The sequence below is a fragment of the Excalfactoria chinensis genome, chromosome 1 (assembly GCF_039878825.1).
Source record: "Excalfactoria chinensis isolate bCotChi1 chromosome 1, bCotChi1.hap2, whole genome shotgun sequence".
NCBI lineage: Eukaryota > Metazoa > Chordata > Aves > Galliformes > Phasianidae > Excalfactoria > Excalfactoria chinensis.
Window position 1 is genome coordinate 131,764,995 of NC_092825.1, and position 24,224 is coordinate 131,789,218.

The 24,224-nt window shown below is 36.6% G+C and overlaps 1 protein-coding gene across 1 annotated transcript in view; it reads right to left on the bottom strand.

Moving 5' to 3' along the window:
* Positions 1-24,224, bottom strand: part of ANKRD10 (ankyrin repeat domain 10) — a 33,987-nt gene that overhangs the window by 6,070 nt on the left and 3,693 nt on the right. The window contains exons 2-4 of the mRNA XM_072343726.1: positions 21,329-21,481; positions 13,985-14,076; positions 2,136-2,371 (exon numbers count right to left, since the gene is read on the bottom strand). Of these exons, the coding sequence (XP_072199827.1) occupies positions 2,136-2,371; positions 13,985-14,076; positions 21,329-21,481 (481 nt within the window). The remainder of the gene's footprint in view (positions 1-2,135; positions 2,372-13,984; positions 14,077-21,328; positions 21,482-24,224) is intronic.

Below are 24,224 nucleotides of genomic sequence, written 5' to 3' on the forward strand. Positions count from 1 at the left end.
GCAAAAACCCCAAATCATGTGTACATAAAGCTTATCTCCTCTCCAGTTTAGCTACTCTGGGGCAAAGGATGAAGCCCGCTTCAGTTTTTTTCTATACTCCACTGCTTACAGTCTCATTGCAAATTGTATGCACTGTGTAGGCTTCTCCGAATTGCTGTCATCTGGACACAACTGCCTGCACTCTGGGTATCTGGAATCCCACACGCAAATAAATGGCAACGCTAGAGGCAAATCTGCCTGAATTTGCTCGTTTTTTAAAAAGGCCAGCTAAGCCCAAAGATGTACTGATGACTCCTCATTACTCACCTTTGTTGTTTACAAAGTGCCTCAAGAAAGATGACTCATTCTCATTCCCAACAGGCTTTTTACATTATGAATATTACTGATATATTGATGTCTTTGAAGGTAGACACTGCATCAGAAACTTTGTGTTTGGATGCATCTCTTAATTAAACTAAAAATCTTCAAGCAAAGGGAACAGAATTTTTACCTTCTTTGCTAAGGTGTTAAGAGGTCATACTGGTAAAAACAAAAAAAACCAAAGCTATCCTGACTGCTTCTCTAACATCTTGGTAATTGGCTGGGAGACCTCATTCACTTAGCACTGTACTTGTTTGCTTCATCTGACTTACCCATTACTCCAACTCCTCATGTTGAAAGATAATGCAGATATTGCTGTTTCATTACAACATATCATAGATGGCTCACTGCCACCCCTGCAGATTCTGGGGAAACAGCACCTACTGACTACATTAGAACAATGTTCTGGAACAAAAGAACTTGCTGGTTATGAATATCCAGAAGGAATAGCTCTTCTAATCCAAAGGTGAGGATCTCTGACTTCAAGCAATGTCTTCTCATACCAGAACGTGAGTGCACTAAAAACATCATTCCTCAGCTGTTGCGTCCATCTGTGTACTGTATTTTCTCAATCCACACAACTACTTACAGACTTTACTCCTTGAAACATAACCTTCCGTTTAGCGGTACAGGCACTCTTCTCCATCAGGAATTTATATAGTTCAGAACAACTAGATAAAGTGGTATATCTAAGATATGTACAGCTTCAGAGTAAACCCGTTAACGCCTCCAATCCCAGGACAGCTGAAATAGTGGCTGGATAGTAAGTACTAAAGCAAATACTACAGAGTGACAATGTTGTTGTGATTTATTTTATTCATATCAGGTTTTAAAACGTTGCTTTGGTCTCATTTCCGCTCTTGCTACCTGCAGGATTTTTTGGCTCACTGTAAACCACTTACTAGAAAAAAGAATGAAGATGCCTTCGGTGATAGTCTACAAAGTCCCTATTCCATTGCTGGTGCAGGAACAAAGGAGGTTTGAGTACAGAATTTCTCTTCAGTCCTAGTTTAACAGGATGTCTGCAGCAAGGCAACAGGATATTCTCTGATGTTATTCATGCCGTTCTCAAGATTTGAAAAAGATTTCTCCATATAGCCACCAAAAATATCTTCAAGGTATTATCCCATCATTGCAGGCAGAGGAAGAAGCAACATCCTCACTGCACTGGGCTGAATATGAATCCCTCAAATTCATTCTAGTCTGACATTCTTCTATAATCTAACAGTCCCCCTTGGAAAACGATCCTGGGTATTTAGTGTATCTTCACTTTGCTTTAGAGACATAATCCATACCAATTCAGAAACCTTTCTGCATCAGATTTATTTCATCCATCTTGCTTAGTAAACCATTTCTGAAGAATGAATGAATCTCAAAAAGGAAAATTACCATCAGAACATCTGGGCTTCTTTGTGAATTAAAATATTATGTGGCTCTCCTAAATGAGAAGAAAGTGAGGAAAGCAGAAGCTAATTTCAGCTCCTGCTCTTCTGTAAGTTATTCTTGGTGTCGTGTAACTACAGTACTCTCTCTGGGAATAGAAATTTCTGAAGACATCAAGATGATGGACAGGGAGAAGTGAGATCTTATGGCACGTGTACATTCTTCAAAGGATGGAACAACTGTATTTACCTGCTTCTTGTATTAATGCTTCATTTAGATATGTTGGTGAGTTTGTGAATAATACTCGACATCCACTCTGAAAGGCTTTAAAACGTTTATTTTCCTCTCTCAGCAACAGTAACACCCCATCCCTTTTACCTCTAGGGTCTCACCTTCCGTTCTAGCTTTCTTTACTCCAGCAGACTCCACATCTTCAAAGGATCTCTTTCGACTTGTCCCACCACTGAATGGATTGGGACCTGCATTCTGATGACCCCCATTTAAGGTGCCATTGCTATAGTAACGATTCAGGTGACAGTTCTGGAGGTTCAAGAGAAACTGGGCACAATCTTGGAAGCCCTGGGTATGTGCAAGGTCTGCTGCTGTCAGGCCACTGGCATTTCTTAAGCTGTACAATACAAAGAAACTGAATTACACTCATTCATCAATCTAGCTTGTTGCTGCTGCTGCCCTTACTGACTATCTATCTGCTGGCGATGAGAGAAAACAAACACTTAGTAAATTCCCATTAAGAAATTAGTTATCAATTATAGTTTTATAACTAACTTAACTTCTCTCACATCTGTCTTCTAAGCAAAATTTGGGCGACAATACACTTTAAAATAAAATCAATATGCTATGTGCTTTAAAAAAAAAAAAAGCATCTTCCTATTTAAACTTCTCAAAATGCTTTAATCTAAAACAGTCTGAAGTACCTGGCCTTTTACATAAACTTCAGACTAATTTAAGCCTCAAAATTAACCATCTTCTGCAGTTTATTTTGTAATCTATATCTTGAGTAAAAGATCAAATACTCAAAACAAACTTAACATGACTTGGCAATTGTCCATGGCATTCTGGTTTCTAAGGTAACAATAAAATATACACACATAAAGAAAAAAAGACAAAGATGCTATACTTAGTTATGCTTTGCTTATAGGATTATTTTTTCCGGTTTGTTTTTTATTTCAAAGTTTGTGACATCATAAGTGTTGGGACTTGCTTTCTTATTTGTATCAAGACTTTCTCCACGTACAAGAGAAATGACACTGGAATTTGAATAATCTAAAGCACCAAGAATATTATAGATGAAAACAGGTAAGATACATAGACTTATGGAGGTTTAATTTGAAAAAGAGTGCAGTTATCACATGTATTTACCCAAACATACATGTCTGTGCATAGAACGCAGAATAACAAGGAAATGTGAATAACTGGTGACAAGAGGGCTAAAAATGGCAGGAGATGCCAATATATCTTTCCTAATTTTCTTCCTCCTTTCCAACACATCAGAAAATTGGATTTGTATCTGGACTTCAGTAGTTCAGACAAGTTCATTATTAGAAACTTCAGAAACAGACTAGTCACAGAGTAGAATTTAGAAGACTAATAATTAATTCCACTGTTGAAACTCATAGGAAACAGAAATCAACATCAGCTCACGTGAAGAGCACAAAGAACAAAGCTTAGCTTTTCTTCCTAGAAATGCTGCAAGCAAACATAACACAATGCAACAAAAACTTCAGGAACATAAACTTGAAAAATAACCGTTTTGAACAGTAGCTCAGTTATATCTAATCTACTTTACATTTGCTGGCCCCTGAAAGGCACTGAAATAAATTTACACAAGAGCAAGTGTGTAAGGCTGCATATACCAAATTTTGAGAAAGGATTCTTTTTTTTGGCTGGAAAACAAAAGAAGAAGAAATGAGATTTGAATTTTCACCTATTTTATAATGTAATGAACCTACTAAGATTTTTTCCAGATCTCTTCCCCTCCTGTATCCTAAAGAGTTTATCCCTAATAGGTAAAGAAAAACAGGAGTATCTTATAATGAGCTGAAGCATGCTGGGTGTAACATCCTTCATTCTGACAACTTAGAACTTTCCCTCTTAAAAATCTGAATTTAACCTACCGTTTTCAAAAGAAATCTCTTTGTCAGGAAATCAGTGAGTAAAAAAAAAAAATACAAACATCAAATAAAAAGACACTACAGAATTTAGATGACTAGGAACTTGCTGGTCAACTGCTACCTAAGAGTAAACAACTTCTTACTATAAAAAATCATTACAGAAATAAGAATAGAAATGGTTCACATCACTGACTACAGAAGACACAAGAAGAGCCCCTCTTCTTATAAGCAATCCATCTCGATATCAGTCCTTGATTATAAACTCTAATAATGTAAATTACCAAGTGAGAAGGAAATCAAAGTAATCAAAGATTCATTTTGATACTAAGAATACTATATATGATGTGGACAGCAATGTCAAAAAATGAGAAGGAAACTAAGAGAGGTAATCACCATATTGGAGTAATTTTTAGCTACCTCAGTTATTAGAATGTCTCTTAAGAAATGCTTCATTTTTCATAGCAGCTTATGGAAAGAATTGAAATGTATAAAGCGTATTAAAATAACATGATGATGGGCTTTGAAAGAACAGCAGTAAAAAACAGCTTTGGACAGCACAAAAGGAATACCTCAAAAATCTTTATTTCTTGAAAAACCTTTTATCCCACCTATCCTCCATTTTTTATAAGCTAAAATCCCTTCAGTTCCAGCTTTGAGCTGACTGTCCCTAATCTTGAAATGGTAGAAGCTCAAAGAAACTCGAAACATACTATCTGATATTCAGTCTTCAGGCAAGATATCCTTCTAATCATACTGCAAATGTGACAGCTCTATTTCTCTATTACTCAATATTTAAAACCTAGAGAGGCTTTTTTTTAAAGCAGATACTGCACTTGAGGACAGTTTTGTTTTGTTTCAGGCCTCTTTAAACTAGGCTACCTACCTAAATTAACATCAAGGAAATAACAAGCTAGCTATTTTTTATTATTTTTTACAAAACAGCTGCCAACAAGGAAAGTACAAAGGGATGGAAGAAGTAATATTAAAGAAAATCAGGCTAAGTCTTGTGTGCATTATGTGCATATCACAATTAGTCATCTACTAAATAGCATTCATTGACATGGTAGAATATTTTCTAAAGGTTGGTCAAATTTCTGTCAATACAAATATGCTCCAAAAAAGTAGCAATGAAAACTACAGCTCTGAAAAATGTAACTCCACTTATTAACACATACTCCACACAGAACTGTCTCTGACACAATTCTGTTGCAGTGCTGACTATCATCAGAAGAAACTGACTTTACCTAGGATCAAATGCAGTTTTTGTAGGTTGTTACACTGCTGATGCATTGTACACTTGGAAGGTGCATACATGCTACCATTTCCGAAGAAATTCATAGATTCGAATAAACAAATAAGTCCTGTTATCCTGTTAAGATTACTTAGCAGTTATTTCATTTTGCTTTGCAGTTCATTCATTACATCTATGGACTCATTCCTGCAGATAAATTAGAAGTTTGATGTTATTTATCCTCAACCTTCTTTATAGGCTGAAAGCCAGGCATTGGAAATGATAAGGACATATTATTTGCCTCAAAGCACAGAATGAGATGCTAACTCCAAAGCAAAGTAAGAAAAAAAACAATCGGAAAGATAATTTTTTGTACGATAAAGTTATTATAAATAGAAAAAAAATAAATCAGAAGTTGAAAGAAATCTGGATACAGAGAAGTAGGTGATCATGAGGTTGACAGATTACATTTAACATTTAAATTACACTGTAGCGACAAGCATTTCATAAATGAGCTGAAAATATGCACTATTAAGAGTTAAAGCTCTGATGTTTGTATGTGTTTATTCACATACCTTATACAGTGCCTTAAGAAAAAAAGAAAACACACTCTTAGATACCAATTTTTCTTCACCCATCAAATGACATCCTCGAGGCAGTCTTCAAAACTGACTAATTTTAGCATGAAGAGGACTCTCTTTTCAACCAGCTTTTAAAACAACCTACTCTTACAAGGATTTGTAGAAAGAAAAGATGAAGACCTGCTGTTCTTGCACTGAGTTATACCGAAGATACTTAGAAAGAACTTGAGACTAAGTTGTTTCATATGTCCGTGTTTGTGAAACTTACTGAAGGAAAACAGCAAGTACATTTCTATGCATTTTTGATATTTACTACTTGAAATAGACCATTTTCCACTTATAATGTCACATACCTTGAAAAACAAAACAAATGTTTGCTATAAAAGTCAACATTAAATCTTTTTGGAAAAACATTCACATATGTAGAGAAAGCTACGTATAATTTTTAACTAGTGATCACATCACCTCCAGCTTACTGTGTTTTTGTTAATGCCATGCGACAATCTAAGAAATAAACCACAGTTTTTGTATATCAATGTAATATCTGTTAAAAATACTGATCTCAATTATCTATTGTTAGTTTACAAATAAAGTAGATAATCGTAAATTAGGGTAAGCAAAGCATGCAAATCTATAGATTCTATATCTGAATTCCTAGATTAGCATTAAAACCAATCACCGCAACAAATACCTCAACAGTATGCCTTGTGTGCAGAAAGGAAGCGATACTGAACATTCAATGCCACAACTGTAAGGTTTTCGGAGAAGCACCTGTGGCAGTTTCAGCAGTTTCTATATGGAATGCTCCCCCTTTCTAGGATTACTTGAAAAAATCAAGTCAATTCGAATTACGTAGCTGTAAAACATTGACATGTGTAGTTTTCACAGTTTCAGAATCTTCTGTTTGATTTAAACGGGCAATGGTGCATAAACAGGAAACTTATAATCATAAGGGATCACATATTTGCAGGCAACAATATGATTAAAAGTTACATTAACATACATAAAGTGCTGTAGCACATTATTCATTATGTAAGCCATTATCATGTGACCACCTTAACAACAAGATACTAAGCCTTTTATGCCTTTATAAAGTATTATTACTTTCATCCTGAAACCCATTTGCCAGTTCTTCACTGAAATTTATATAGAATAAATTAAAATTACCAGTCAACCCATGGCTTCAATCACTTTAAATTTAGTAGGCTGTATCTCAAAAGAATTAGTAACTATTCCTATATAAAAATTAGCAGATACAAGGATTAAAACAAAAGGAGAAAGAAAAAAAAGATCAGAACACGAAAACGCCCACAGTGAGAAAAAAAGTTTCCTATAAACATCAGCATACTAGTCTAAAATTTCTACAGTAAAGTGATTTTAGAATACTAAACTTTAACTGTTTTAACCCTTTGGTGTCCAAATACAAAAGTTGCAAAATAGTTTTAAAACTTTTTTCCAGATACCAAGATAAAAATATTCTTAACTAAACAGATGTGTGTCATTGCTGGGGACAGCTATAAAACTCTAAAAATCCATGACAGAATTACAACCTGGGCATCTACAAAAGCACAAGTTGGTGCCAAGTTTTTATTTCACAACAAAGTGTGGCAGCTGAAATCATTTGAGACCTTTTCAACTCAAGGTAGAGATCCTCTGAACGTCCTCTAAAATCGTCACGTGGTGAGTATCCTGGAAAGAAGGAGGTAGTTTTGATGTTGGTTGATGCTCAGCTGGACATGAGCTGACAGTAGTGTGCCCAGGTGGCCAAGAAGGCCAACAGCATCCTGGCCCGTGTAAGAAATATTGTGGCCAGCAAGAGCAGCGAGGTGATCATCCCTCTGTGCTCAATTCTGGTGAGGCCGCATCTTGAGTACTGCGTTCAGTTTCGGGCCCCTCACTACAAGAAAGACATTGAGGCCCTGGAACGCATCCAGAGAAGGGCAACAAAACCAGTGAGGGGTCTGGAGCACAGGCCTTATGAGGAGCAGCTGAGGGAGCTGGAATTGTGTAGTCTGGAGAAGAGGAGGCTCAGGGGAGACCTCATTGCACTCTATAACTTCCTGAAGGGAGGTTGTGATAAGGAGGTGCTTGGCCTCTTCTCCCAGGCAACAAACAGGGCCTGAGGAAATGGACGCAAGTTGTACCAGAAGAGGTTTAGATTAGACATAAGAAGGAACTTTTTCTCTTAGAGTGGTCAGGCACTGGAATGGCTGCCCAGGGAGGTGGTGGAGTCGCCATCACTGGCAGTGTTCAAGAGGCATTTGGATGAGGAACTTATGAGATATGGTTTAGTGGTTTGCTGTAGCTACAGCAATGGAAGGATGGCTGGACTATATGATCCTGTAGGTCCTTTCCAACCTTGTGATTCTATGATTCTCTTTGTGAAGGCTTTTTTTTTTTTTTTTCCTAATGTTAGTATTACGGTTCACAAAGGATTATGTAGCTGCACCTACTGACACAAGAAAGAACTAAATAACCAAGGTATATCACATTAGAAGTACTACAGTCATCACCATTCGATGGAGATTTACTGCCTCAGTTTCTGATTTAAGTGCTTTAAGAATAACGTGCTTTAAGAAAGACCTAAGAGAGCAGACTTCAGTTTTCAGTGTCACTTGTGGAAATGTGAATCATTTCCACATAAATGTTTGCCTGAAGAATATACCAGTGTCTGACTTTGCCTGCTAGCAGCAATTAACAGTAATTTTTTATTTATACCCTATTACATAAGAGATAATTCCTAACACAACTCGCAAAAGTTATCCATGACTACATTAACCTTTAAGATGATACAATGCTTATAAAAAACAGAAGAGACCTTCACTACTGAAGTGAAAATAAAAGCTTTCAAGATAACTAGCGACAACGCGTTTCAAATAAGCATCTTGTTAGTATTGTAGCCTCTTTAAGTTGAAAGACAATACAGACTTATTGAGCCAGACAGCCATGAAAATGAGATCTCACAATGACGCTGCTATTACATCTCTACAACCAGGATCTCCACTGCTTACAGTGAGAAAAGCATTATAAATGACCATTAAGGAAAAGTTCAGATCAGACTCTGACTTGAAATGATTAACAGTCTTGTAATGCAGATTCTGAAAGGTAGCAAATACGATCACCTTATTTCTCTTATATATCTTATAGATATTTCTCTTATAGATACATGGAAAGGCAAATACAGGCTAAAATTTGAAAAACTGAGAAAGCAAGCTTCTCTGAAATGTGCCAAATACAGAAGAAAGTTCAAGAAATTTAGTAGAAAAAGCATGGACTTTCACTTGAGAAAACTAAAGAGAGATAAATTCCTTTTGAACTGACATTTTTGTGCCAAAGGGAAGAAAATACCAGGAATGAAAGAACTAATCAGATGGATTTGCTGTTTCTCAGTAATAGACGTGAGAGAAAGATTTTTCAAACTACGCAAAATATTAAATCTTTTTGACTTGGTGCTCTCACTGACATATTTATTAAGAAACTACTGATGCACATGGAGCCACTCTAAACAAGCTTCTCAGAATTTGTACAATTTACACTGTGGTTTCACGCTAAGGAAAGCTTATCTACCACATACTAACAACATCTTGCAGAATACATAGAAGGAATTTATATGAAACATAAGAGTAACATTCTTGCTAAGCAACTGCTTTTAAAACTCTTCAGAAGGCTCCGTAACCCTCCACACAATGAGATACACAACTCATAAACTGTAGCGTAAATCCCACAGCATTAGAAAATCCTTTCTGACCAACCTCAACGTATTTTGGGGCATGCTGCAACTGCCTACGGGTTTTTCTCATCCAAGTCCAAAGAGACTTGCTGAACTATGATCAACCAAAAAAACCCAAACTTGAATAGCAACCAAAAACCCACATCAACACACTTATAATCAAAAGTTAACTACAACTCATTTGCCCTAACAGTTCTCCAATCACATAATCAAAATATATCAGCAGATCAAACATGCAATTCATAAAGATCATCCCCACTATCTGTGTCAAGACTAACCAACAGAACCGATAAGACTGCTGTACATAGGAACATGCTGCATCCTTGTTTCTTTCACTGCGTTTAATCTCTCTTCTACCCAAGTTCCGCTTTGTAACACTGGCCTCTCCACCTACTCAGCTGTACCTGCAATAGTTTATTTTACAGAAAAGAAAAAAAAGACCTATCTGAAAGTAAGCTGCACAGAAAGGAAAAATCACTTCCAACAACAACAACAACAAACAAATAAACAAACAAAAAACTCTAACATTCTTGTCAGAAATCTGAACTACTGAGATTTAAAATTCTTACTAACACTTCATTTTTCTTTACCCAGCTCTTTTGGACTGAAGTCAACAAAACAACCGTAACTCACAGAGGCTTGTCACTAATGACTAAGCTCCCCTATGAAGCTGGATCATAACCTGCATTCTTTCTTCACATTTCAGAAGAGTCACAAAATATCACTGCTTTAATGAAGGATTTAACTTTACTCATAAGAAGTGCAACCTCTTGCACTCTTCCTGAGCTTCTATCAACAACTGTTTCCACTAATCATCCACTCTGAAACTGAACAAGAGTTATTGAATTTGCCTCAGCTTGAAGTAGCCTGAGCTTGAAAAGTACCAAACAGATTGTATAAATATCAATATACTAATTAACAGATAAGAACTGCAGACATATACTTAAAACGCGGTCGTTGACTAGCTAGGAAAACAAGCATACGTGATTAAAAGCTACAAGTTTCTGCTAAACTTTTAAGAGAGCAGGAAGAAATCCGGAAATATGCAGCCTTACTTTCCAATAAGCACAACACAACCAAAATAGATGTCTAAAACCTGAGGGAACAGGCCACAAAAGCCTCCCTGAAAAGGAAACTGACAGTAGTAGTAATGAAGCAAGAGCTGATTTCTACTATTTATCCTCCTGAAACCTACACAGTTCTTCTGCGTGTTTACTAAAGAGGACTAAATTTCAGAAAGTAAAGAAGTATCACAGGTAGAAATAATAACAAAAGCTGAGATACTGCAGCAGTAGCCACAATCAAGACTTGTAAAATGTCCAATGATCAGAGCATGGGAAATCAGAACAGAGAAGTATCTCTTCAGGGTCTTGCAGTATCCCATCATGGTACAGCAAAGTGATTTTTCCGAAAACCTTAAGACTTCTGTCAAGAAAATATGAAGATTCCTACAGTATTCAAGCACCTTGATCAACAAAACCCTGGAATTACTTAGTAATCACACTCAACTGGATATATGTCAAGCCACATAGAATCAGAGAATATCCCAAGTTAGAAGGGATCAACAAAGATCACTGAGTCAACTCCCAGTCTTGGTAGCACAGCAGCTTGCAGGGATAGCTTCTGCAAGAGGCTGCTTCATGCTGAACATGGCCTGTTCCAGATGGCTCCCATGGGCCCAGCACAGGCACAACTGAGCCCATCCTAATCCTCAAGGTACACTTCTCTATCCCAAAGAAATACTGCATTCAAAACTTCTCTCCCAGCACCAAACCAAGTCATTCTGTCATACACAATGACAGCTCCAGAAGATCCTTTGTTCAGAAATATTCAAACTTGCTGTACAAGTGAACTGCATGGAAACACCGACAATGAAAGAAACGATTAAGTTCAATATACTTTAATTAACAGCTGCCTTTGCTTACTTTCTTTTATTTAATAGTGTCCTGTGTTAATAGCTGATCTTCGTATTCTTTATATATATATGTATGTATGCACTGTGATACAACTTTGAAACCACGTAACAACCCAGCATTTCAAAAATCATGTAAAAGAGCAAAACAAAACATGGCACCAAGAAGGCTTTTCCTCTTTAAAGAGCTGTGGGTACTAGTCTGTCACCATAGCAAATAATACACAGTTAACCATACATAAATTGCATTAATTATGCTGTTTCAGCGAAAATCCAGCAGTTATTATGGATACTTTAAAAAAAAAATACTATCCACATTAAAAATCATTTACACAGCAAACCTTTTCACTCATATGAGGACATTGTGACCACCTGCTTCCCCCTCTTCAAGGGTCCATGAATACCATAGTTAGTGGAGTAACCATTTTTATGGCTGTAGGACATACTGTGCACAGAATATGCTTCAGCTAAAATGAGAAGGTAAATACCACAAAAAAAATCAAAATATTTTCACTAGGGTACAATTATTATTTTTTAATATTACTAAAAAATTTACACAGGAATAGAGTCCCAAATTCTCTCTCATCAATTAGAAAAACAATGCAAAACTTCATGAAATTTAGAGACTGTAAGATATAGTATTTCTCTGTAAAACTAATACACTAACAAGCCTGAAATGAAGTAAACTTAAAGCAATTCAGGTGAGACAATTATTTTATCCTTACTAGACTACCATCAGTATTCTTCAGCTTCCAACACAACCAAATAAGAGCAGTACATAGAAATAGCGTAGACACCAATATCAAAGATTAACACTAGTCTAAGGAACTTCATTGTAATAGCAGTGTTTCAATAATTACTCAGTAGTCAAAAATAGCATTTTGAAGATGCTACCAAAAAATCAGGAAACCAATATAACCAATACAGATATGGGCCCAGTTTTGAAATCCAGGTGACCCAAAATTGAATCGTCGGAGATAACGTATATCAATTTGGCCTAATTTAACATACTGACACTGGAAACTGCATTCCATGAAATAAATCCTCAATCCTAGTCAGTCAATTTGCTTTCTCCCTCAGGTGACAGCAGCAGAATTCCATCCAAGTCCTGATGCTCTAAATGAGAAAGGAACACGGGTTGCTCCACAAGCCTACTGAATTGGCATCACTGATTTTATGACTTCCTGGATAGAACCTCATATTTTATTTACCTATAGAGCCTGTGAGAAGTCTATCCTACTGTAACATAGACAGAATTCAAAGTTAAAAAACAGTGAATTCAAACAACTTCCTGTTCACTAACACTGCTGTAGAATCTATGCCACTTCTGCTGCCAAGAGCTTTGGTCAAAGGTGAGAAACACATTCCAAGCTCTTCAACTGTGGCTTGTAGATACAATGTTTAAGTGAGCAAAATCTGAATTACATAAATTTAAGTTACAGCCACAAATCCAACCTCAGCCATTCATCTCCTATTTTTACTTTTATTTTTTAAAGTCCTATGGATATAACAGCTTCTCTTCGATTACCTCAGACCCAAGTCACATATTTCATGTTGTTTATGCACTTCCGTAACTACTTTCAACTGGAAACTTTCTAAAAACCACTAAAAAGATCATATGCTAATTGATGATGATAATTAAGGTTTGCTCAATTCCACAGTAAATTTAAATTCAAGTTTATCAGAAAACATCTGGAAGCGAGTGCAAAACGGGAATTTATTAATTTATTAATGATTGAATGAACTTGACAATAATTGACCTGACAGCTGCATGAGTTATATCAGTGTCATTTAAAATTATCTGTTGATTACTATTAACATAAAAGGTCCTCTATTCCCTGAATGCTCAAAGATACCACTGAAAAAGTTAAAATTCATGGTAGATTTATCAGGGCAGTGTTACAAAACAGTTAAATGGAAACCAAAGGGTAAAACAAGGTGTTAACTACATGATTCTTACTTCACTTACAACTCAATAGTTTCACATTGCAGATCAAAATACAATAATTAGTTACCATTTAAGATAAAAAGGCTAGTTCTAATTAAAACAAATTGCTAAAGTATTTACATTATTATAAGCCATAGAGCTTATACTCAACATTTCTAGGTGAAAACTGCATCCATTTTGTCCATGCTGTAAGTTGCAAAAGTTTGTGAGATTTTCTGAATGTTTTTGCAGTACATAAACCTTTAAAGAAAAAAGTTAAAAGGGCAAATATACACGATTTACTAGCAAGCACTATTAAACTAACTGCAAAAAGTGCGTGAGATGCTATCTTGCACGTTTTTGCATTGCTTTCTGCATTTATTTACCAGTGTAAGGAGTCAATTTATTGTATAAAAAAATAGGAACAAACTATATAAAGTGTACAGTTTGGGGTTATCTCACAGAAGTGGGATACATTTTTTAATACATCACTTAAATGCAATACTAATATAGCACACTGGTATCACTTCTATAAAATAAAGTTTATTACTAGACATGCAAAACATCTTGGGCTTTACTACGATTGAACATGTCTAGCTGTCTTTTAATCACGTCTGCTGTTTTGATTTTTCTTTCTGATATTAGTATCTATGTTTACCAGTCTAAGTTAGTCAGCTAAACGCACAACAATCAACAACAACAACAAAAAAACCAACCACCTCACTTACTCTATTTGCGCACCGTGAGCCACAAGGGCACTTATGGAATCCACACTACCAGACCGTGCTGCTTTATGAATAGGAGTTTCACCAACATAATCCTGCAAAGACAAACTACATTTTGTCAAGCATAGTAATCTTTCTAAAAATGACAATCTTATTTTTGCATTATTCATTTTAATTAAGAAAGCAGGCATAATAACAGCAGTGTTTATTAGCTAGCAAATGTATCAGGTACTTTATGGAATGTTTTTTTGCAGTAGGCTCTTACATACTTTAGATATTTAGCAAGAAACAATTATAAAGGCATGAATCTCACATGATGAGCCTTTATCCAATAACCAGATAATCAAAGTCATAGGCAGCAAAATTTGTTAAAAAAAAAAGATCAGCATGTAATATTGGAACAAGTTACTCCAACATTTATCTTCCAGCATTTTAATTCCGCAGTACCCCGTACTTTGCAAGCCATCTTGAATTCAGAAGCAAGATGGCAAAGTTTGTGGGATTGTTACTACTTTCAGATCCTGCTGTCACTCAGTTCTGCATGGCACAATACTCACCAGATGAAAGCAATCTATGTATAATTGGCAGTAACATAAGCATGCCCAGAGCTCATAGGACAGGTCAGATCTCTCCTGAGATATGCACATTTGACTTACACATCTTACATACCATTCCTTTCCCTGTAACCTTTATTCATTTAACTTCCATTAGCGCTAACTAATAAATTCAATCACTTCTACTTTTTATCTTAAATGCAATTCTAATAGGAATAATGTATTTTCTCCAGGCCCTCTAACCAGCTTCACAGGTAAAAGGGAAAACCTACACAATTTTATATATGCAATTGGCAAGCAGCAGATGAATCGTGTCCTACAGGACGCAGATGAAATTCAGTACTTTCAATTAAGTTAATAATTTATAATTAATAATTTATAATTAATTTCACTTAACATTAATAATGATGTTAAGTGATTAATAACAACATTATTGTGTTAATTAAAATACATTAATAATAACATTAATAAAGTATTAGGAAACAGAACAATCTGAAACGTAGCACAGCTTTGAGGTAACAAGTTCAATTATTGTTTTGTTATGTTTTATTAAAGCCCTCAATGATCTCACAGGATAGCAAGCTTTCTGTTTTTTTTTCTCTTCTTCACCATTCTTCTTTTATAGAGACATCAACACTAGCTGTTCTATACATACCGGTCTACATAAAAAATGATGCCCCATGCTTAGCTCTGCATTACTGGCTACACTGTAGCTCTGAGACATGAGTTTATTCAAAATTACCATTTTGACATAAGGAAGTAGGCACTGGAAATTTTCTGCCTAGCTTCTGAGAAACTCAGTCACATTTTCTAGACTATGTACCTTGGAATGAAGGAATTTTGGATTATGTATTCTATAATTATAAAATTTATTTATGGTATTTTTATAACACACGTTACAAATTCATGGCAAATAAATGGCTGTGTCTCATGAATAGAAGATAGCTTAAGACGGTGAGGCACAGGGACAGGCTGCCCAAAAAACTATGGGTGCTCCATCCCCGGAGGTATTCAAGGCCAGGCTGAATTGGGCCCTGGGCAGCCCGACCTAGGTAGGTGACAATACTGCTCAGTCTGTGGGCTGGAACTAGATGATCCCTTAATACCACTTACAACCACTGTGCTTTCTAAGTAACTTCATATCATTCCTTGCATTGATAGCTTTTCTAGAAGTTACAGAAAGACTGACAAGTCCAATGGAAGACAATTTTATTAACTCTATGGAAACTCATGTGGCACTGACGTATCTAGAAAGATTTTTCTAGATGATGGAATAAATTTCCCATCATGGCAACCACCATCAACTGCATCACGCTGTTATTGTTTCCATCCCCCATTTCTAAACAGATTTAAGAAAATTTAAGATTTAAGAAAAAATAGCTTTTATACATTACTTTTTCATTGTTCAGCATTAGTACTTACAATCTCACCTCTAATTTGATACTTGATACTCATCAATACAATGTTCAGTTTAGGACAAGTCAGCTCATCTTGACAATGCATATAATGAAGATGTTGAACACCTTTACTTGTTCAACAAATCTAATATGCTGCCCACAGTAAGAGCTAAACCAAATTATGAAGTACTGCTGCAGAGAAGTGTTAGAAGGGTGAGAAAGGACCTCTGCAAAATGCTCCTTACCACAACACTATGAGAATAAGCTACGTTTATTAGTTGGTCTAACCTTGTCACCAATAACCAGAAAAACAGTATCTCAGAGAATGTACGTCTTGAGAAGGACTTCTTTCAATCACTAGCCCAGAGGAGCATGCACTTGAAGCTAAACAATTGAGAAAACAACTTGAGAACAGAACACATGGATTTGGATTCTTATAACTTTTTTTGTTTAAAATTATGACACCTCATTTTCTATATTCACTAACATTAGTTATCTTCTTCGAAAGTTCTTCTGTGGAACCACAACTAGTAGCTCTCCCTTTCATCTGAAACAGTTTCCTAGCCCTGTAGAATTCTCTTTGGGCTATGAGCTATACTGAAAGAAAATAAATAAATAAATAATAAAAATCAGAGAAAAAGTACTCTGTGAGACTGAGAATAACTCTGTGTTGGTTGAACAATTGAAGTGGATGGCACTAAACAGAAAACACGATGAGATTGGGGTTTTTCCAATAACACGGTCCAGATTAAATTCTGGGGTCCCCATCTACCCTTCTTATGTAGCACTGCACCAACTGATCAGATTTGTCTCATAATCCAGAAGTCATGCAACAAATAGATGCACAGGAAAATGTTTCCTAGTATTAGTTCATTGTTCAAGATGATACAAATTTGTTTGCTTCTGTGAAGATGGTATTTTGTGTGCAGTGCTTCTGAACAGATGGAAGTGTCACAAGGCACCATAAACACTTCCGCATACTTTCTGCGACTCACTGTCACACCACGTCCTCCTCCATCCCCTTGGAGGAGTGCTACTTTTATTCTGCAAAGACAAGCTTTTCTTCTTTATTCAGCTTGGAAACATGACTAGATTATATCTGACGTTTTTCATTTTATTAACTAGCTATATAGGTGAATTCCTCATTGTGCATTTATAAATGCATCTCAGGAATCTTCTGTTTCTATGGATTATTTTCTCTTCAGTGAATTCATCTCAGCTTGGTTAAGTTTGCCTTTTGTTACAATGCTGCTTAGCCTCAAAAAACACCTCCTTTATAAATCTCCCCTCAAACTCTTTGAGTTTCTCCAGACTTTATTCATTCATTAGTTCATTTTATAACACTTCCTCCCCTTCAATTTCCCCTGTTCTGTCTTTCTAGAATACAAATTTATTGGTGTTATGATGTTCCAGTTGAGCTTGAAGTGGAAAGTGAAAAATTTGCTGCTGAATGATTCAATTATTTTCTCCTCTCATACATTTATTTCCCTTCCTTCTAAATGTTACTTACCCGCAATCTTTTTTTTCTTAAAACACTCTATGCACATTTATACTGAAGGCTTTTTAACTATGCAAGCAGTTGTAAAATGCTTCTGGCATACACATTTAAGACACAGAAACAATATTTTACCTGTCAAGAAAACCAATATCACCCCTTTTTCAATTGATTCAATTTCAAAAACCTGTAACAGACCACATTCCTAAAATGTGGTCACACTTCCTAGACCTAGAAATCTAACCTTTCTGAAGCCAGAAAACCAAACCTGAGAAGATGGAACTTTTTTCCACATTCTTTGGTAAGATTTTGCTTTGAATTCATGGTTGTTTTACCATCTGAGTTTTCAGTACAGATGAGAAATAATGGATTTTCTTTAATTTGGATTTAATCCAGAAGGCATAGGTGGTTAACAAAGCTAATAAAAGATGTAAGGAATGACCCTTTTCCTCCTCCTCACTGAGGATATAAGTATGTCTACAGTTGTTGCCGGTATAGGCGTCTGCATTTCCTACATGTCTGCCCTCACTATCAAATGACAGTTAACTGGTGGGATGAAAAGTTAACATCACCTGTATGGATGCAGTATTTCTTAGCCCTTCCCTTCCTTAAGGCAGGCCACATGACATTTTTCTGTTCACTTTCGCCAAGTATGGAAGGTAACACAAAAGAAAGATTTAATATACCAAAGTCAAGGGAAAAATATATTTGAATGAAATAAGAGGCTTTTATCAGAAAAGAACTTATGAGTATCTGCTGCATTATCTGGCACAACAGCACAGAATCATTCTGCATTCTAACATGATAAAAACATTTTAAAAAAATCAGGGAAAATAGCAGCATAATTGCTTTGCACTGTTAGACTGAACTACAGCAGGCGGGAAGCTAAATGCAAGTTTTGATTCACAATATTAAGAACTATTAGTAGGCACCGCTCATTGAATAGAAAAAATAACTTCCTGTTGTGTCCAGTGGCAGGCAGGAACAGGCAGGATCACTGCCTGGCACTTCAGCTTTCTCTGACCCTTAGGGGGTGAGGGACAGCAAGGAAAAACTGCCCACCTACTACAAGGAGGAGGGGGTGGGGTGGAAAAGACAGATAATTCTAGCCAGCACATACAGTTAAACAAGAGGGCTGGACATCATGGGATATACTCACAGAAGTTACTTTGGAGAGCAAGGTACAGTTGGGACAAGCAGATTTCAGCATTTATACTTCATTGCTGCCCAGGAGCTTTCTCAGGCAACTGCCACCAGCATTAAGATAGACATTTTAATTTTTTCCTAAATTTCATGGCAGGCAGCACGAGCTACAATACTTCAGGGCAGATAAAAGGAAAACACGCATGCAAGTTCTACTGAGTACCAGAGGTTTACACATTAGGACTGAGAGACTCGAGTGGATTCCTTTTCAGAAGCTATCCTTTTCTTTTTCCAGCCGTGATTGGTTAGTCTGTAGCCAGTGACCAGGAGTCAGTTTGGAAGGAAAGTTTTACTAGTTTAAATATCAAGTATTCCCAGATCTTTCTCAGCATGTGTTTTGTATCCAGTGTCCATGGAACACTTGTCCTCACACAAGCATTAGCCAGTGACTATGTCTGTTTGAAGTACAGCATCAGTCAGCGAGCTGGAAGGAATAAACAGAATACACATCAGGAAATAGCGCTCCAAAACCTCAAGTGTGAGTGGAAGCCCTAGATGATCACCTCAAAGAGCTTGCAAGTTACGTAAGTAAAATCATATATTAAGCAGTGCAAATCAAACAAGAATAGCAGACTTTTGACTGCAATTCTATAAACATCTTGAAGGAACTGTGGAGAGCAAAGCATGCACTATGCTTTACACACTCATGTGTGAAACATCACAAGTATTCGTGGGTTGCTTTTGCTGTAGGTATCACAAAGGTATACTGTCTAGCTTTCCGTGCTCATGCATGTGAAACCAGTGTGACTGAACAGATGCATCTTAATAAAGAGCTATTTTTGTTTCTACTATCATTCTAACTACATCATCAAATCAAACCTAACATTTCTTATTATTCAATTAATATTTTGTGGAAGCAAAAAAGGAGTTTTTACAGAAGTGCAACTTGATGCTACCGTTATCAACAACATACAAGGCTTCCCACAATATCAACTCTCAAGTGCTGTTCATGCTGGTATCTCTGCCTGTAAACACCTAAATTTGCCTTTCGAAGTCTGTAGGGATATTACCAGCACTACTTCATTCAAAAAAATTTAGAATCACATTATTCTTCCTCGTCTACTGTTTAGATTTGCTCTTGTAACAGGCTACCCAATTTTCAAAGACTCCTGAGTCACTGGCTAATCACTAGAACTAGCCTCCCCTGAGGTGGGACACATTACCAGTCTATTTTTAAATTGCATATCATACCGCCTTCTGCTTCCCTTACAATCATCTGTGTGTTGCCCTCAGCCCACAGATAGGGAATCTGCACTCCTCTCTTCACTCTTCTCTCCTTGAGAGCTAGTTGCTACTTTCCTCTTTGGTTTTTGTTATACTTTTTAAATAACCTCACACTGTAGATGTTCAATGATTCTTCATTTCAGCCTTACTGGTCAGTTCTTCTCTTTATCCTCAGTTGGAAACTTTCATTCTTCTCATCCATTCTTTTCTTCTCATTTAGAAGATATCTGTACATCTTTATTCTGTGCATGCCATGTCTCCTCTCTAATCACAGTTTCTTTATATTCTTACCTGGACTCCAGATGCATTTCTAGTTCTTGTGTTTTCTCTTCTGAAGGTTCTACCACTACGCAGCAATAACTTACTGAATAAGTTACTTTTGTCAGGTATCAAGGAGAAGATGCATCTACAGCCTCTGCATCCCGTCACCTTCATTGTTTCTACAATTCTCCTGGTGTCTCACTGCTGTTCTCAATGCACCAGCCTTCTTTTCTGAAAACTCAACACAAACTTCCCCATTTCTTATTTTTGCATAACTTAAAAAAGAAACAAACAAAAAAAAAAACAACTCCAGAAATGCAAAGTTGAAGTTCTCCAGCAATCTTAGTTTAACTGTAGGAATAACTGCTCTCATATAAGATCATAAATAATTTTGAGTATTGCTGTATGGGAACAAATTATGTATGCACTGCATACATAATAGATCTATTCAGTATTAGAAACATTTTCTCCAAAAGCATAATAGTTTTAAGCGTTTGATTCTGTTACCATTCTAGAGTTACATGAACTTTATTATATTAATGTACTCTGCTATCAAATAAGATCAATATCTATACCCATGGTAACGATAATGGAAAATTATCAATTAAGAAAAGCTACATATCTGTTCACCATTTGTTAGTAAAGTTCCTACTTCTGATTTACCTGCAGGAAGTTATTAGAAAAAATTTAGACATAATTTAAAAGATGGTATCAGTATGAAACCAAACACATCTTAAAATAAATCATGTCTTTGAAAGATGTTACTAGTTAGATATCTGACTAGTCATCAAGGAGCATGAAGGTCTCATGGCTCCATAGGCAATGATGAATTAACTGGCTAACTTTCCAATTCTTACAAATTAAGTGTATCTCACTAGTCTTTTTTCCTTTTCCCCTCATAGGCATTACAGTATCAGAGCATTTAGTAATGCTGCCAACACCAGAGCAGCATGACACCATTTTGTTCAAGAAGAAGAAAGATATTAGCTCCTAAACCAAACGTTCTCCAGAACTTTAGTGATTTACAACATTTATGAGTCCTTCTCTACTATAGTGACATCTTAACTGTCACATAAAGGGCTTTGTTTCTTTTGGAGAGATGTTAAAAATAACCTATCTGTATGTGAATGTAAGGATCACGCACATAGGAAGAAGGGACCAAGATGCTCCTTACAGAACTGTATGCGGACATGAAATACACATTAAATCATACCTGTTTGTTTATGTTGGCCCCCACTTGGATCAACCAATTCAGGCATTGTGGATGTCCTCCAAAAGCAGCAACGTGGGCTGGTGTTTGAGCAAATCGGGTTGTACTGGCATTTACAGAGGCTCCAGCTCTGACTAACTGCATTAGGCACTCCAGCTTTAAAGACATGAAGGAAGAAAATCCAAAAGATGTTACACAGATGTACGACAGTTAACATCTGCCAAATACATAAATCAAGCCTAGAAAATCCTCAACTTACTAGTAAAACCAAGTAGATGCAAAACAAGGGAAGACCTGAACAGTAGGATCTGCCCCCTCCTTTGGCCACACACCATATCTGAAAAATAGTTAATTCCTAATCCCAAAATTCAATTCCAGCATTGGCTTTGGAATAGAGGAGAGAGCACAAATAATACCTCAGAGCTGACCACAAAAGCTATCTGGTTTGCTTTTGTTAGTGAAAAGTTTCTGCTTTAGCAAAGCTGCATATCTGCTGTTAAACAGGCATTAGCTGATGTTTTGCAAAACAAAAGCGTTGTTAGGAGATACACAGACATTTCCAGAAGAGTTTAGAAGTGGAAAATGCAAGAAAGGTTTTACATTTCTTTAATGCTTTCCTGAAGTGTGAGAAGCAGGTAATTAATTACAGCTAATACCATTAAACGCTACATTAAAAACCTATGCATGCAATACGTTACTGTCAGAGTTTTCTCCTTATTACAGGTGAAGAACTGCTAAAGACAGTACTGCATGTTTGTAGCAACACCAAAAGAATAAAGTTCTCTTTGCTTTAAACAACAACAACGCAATGTTGTCAAGCTATATTCTGACTTCTGTTTTCCACCGGTACTACCAGAAGTATCCAATATCCTGCTGCTATATTTAACTGCTTGCAACATAACATTTGTAGAAGCCACCCAAACTGCAGCCAGGATGACCTCAACTTTCGCAAATAGCCTAAAAAATAAAAACTAAAGTTCCATTCCTGTCAAATAGTAACATTGCCTTTCCATAGACAGGAAAGTTCTGCTGCTAAAATAAACAGTTTAGTCTAGGCTTCCATTTGTTAGGGTTAGAAAACAAACGCCAACCTGCACCCTCCAAAACAGCAAAACAAAGAAACACGACATTGACTACGGTCACTGGTTCACATACAGTGATAATCTGGTCAGTGTTTTGCTGTTAAGGAAAATGCATATTGGCCACAGAATAGCTACAAAATAAACTGTTCATAAAGAAATGATGAAGAAGCATTCAACATTCAAAAGGCAGCTTGATTATGGACTATGTTAGTGTGAATACTACACTTCTAATGTGTTTGGTTTTTTTTTTTGCTGCTGTACAATGTCTTTCTTTAATCTAATTCATTTACATTTATGTAACTCAAAACACCAATCCTGACAGTATTTTCTATAGATTTGCAGATGTACTGCAGACTTCAACTTCATTTTTCCCCCTATACAATTCAAACAAACATACCAAGCTTACTCTTTACACTTTATTCTTTCACTTCGGACAGTAATCACAGAATCATCATAGAATGGTTTGGGTTGGAAGGGTCCTTTAAGATCACCCAGTTCCAACCCCCCCTATAGGCAGGGACACCTCCCACTAGACCAGGCTGTTCAAAGCCCCATCCAGCCTGGCCTTGAATGCTTCCAGGGAGAGGGCATCCATAGCCTTACACTGGGCCACCTGTTCTAGTGTTTCACCACCCTCACAGTAAATGTCTTCCTATAAATCTACCCTCTTCCAGTTTAAAACCGTTTCCCTTTGTCCTGTTGCTACCTGCCCTTACAAAAAGTCCCTCCCCAGCTTTCCTGTAGGTCCTGAAAGGATGCTATAGGGCCCCCCCCCAGAGCCTTCTCCTCTCCAGGCTGAAGAGCCTCAGCTTATGTGTTTAACAAAGTCGTACCATTAACTTAGCACAACCTAACTGAACTATTACAATTCTAACAACTCTAGCTCCAGAAACCTCAACATCACTGAAGAAAAAAACCCAACACTTGCTCCAAAACAAATAAGTACATTTGCTAGGGAAAAAGTTTCATACTTTTTTTTTTTTTAAAGTATTAAAATTGTATATTTTTAATGCTAAATTATCCAAATAAATTTCATATTTGTTAACCTTAAGACTTCCCTTAGGGTCTACAAACTAGAATCTCAATATCGCTAACATCAACCTTACTAATGACTAAGAACAGTCATGCTGTAATCATTAGTAAGTGACTCGATAGAAGCACCAGCTACCCCAAGAGGTTCCTCTGCTTCAAACAAAACTAAAACCCGCTCAGTTTTTCAAACACCAGCCTTTTATTAGAATTAATTTGAAAACAGTCGGAGAAGCACTACGACTTCAGGGAATATTCCCTACGCAGAAACAGCTGAATCAAATTCCTTAATTACGTAGCCACTGTAGCCTGTCAATTGAAAGGGGAAAACCATTAAAACTGGTGCACCGGTGTCATCCCTCACCGTTTAAATTTGCTTTCTAGAATGACTAAGTGTCATGATTAATTATAATTCAACTTCATATTTAAACATTCTTTGTGCATGATCTCCATGTATTTTTCTCCTCGGACTCTTCCAAGTATAGCTGTGAAAACACATCTGCAATGTCATCTACCTGATGGTCATCCCCTCTCTCCCTCCCCAGGGCTTTTTTGGGGGTTACCACAACAAGGAGAATGTTTAATCCCGTTAAAAGCTGAAGCAGGGTTCTTCTGCACCACAGCGGTTAGAAGTTACTACTTCTGACACCACTGAAAAGCAAGGTAGATTACTTCTGTGCAGAGGGAGAGGCAATGTATCTGAAGCCAATATCCCACTGGAATACGGTTATGCTTTAGATCAGGACATATCAGTCTTTTTAGAAGAGATTTTCCACTGTACTGCTATA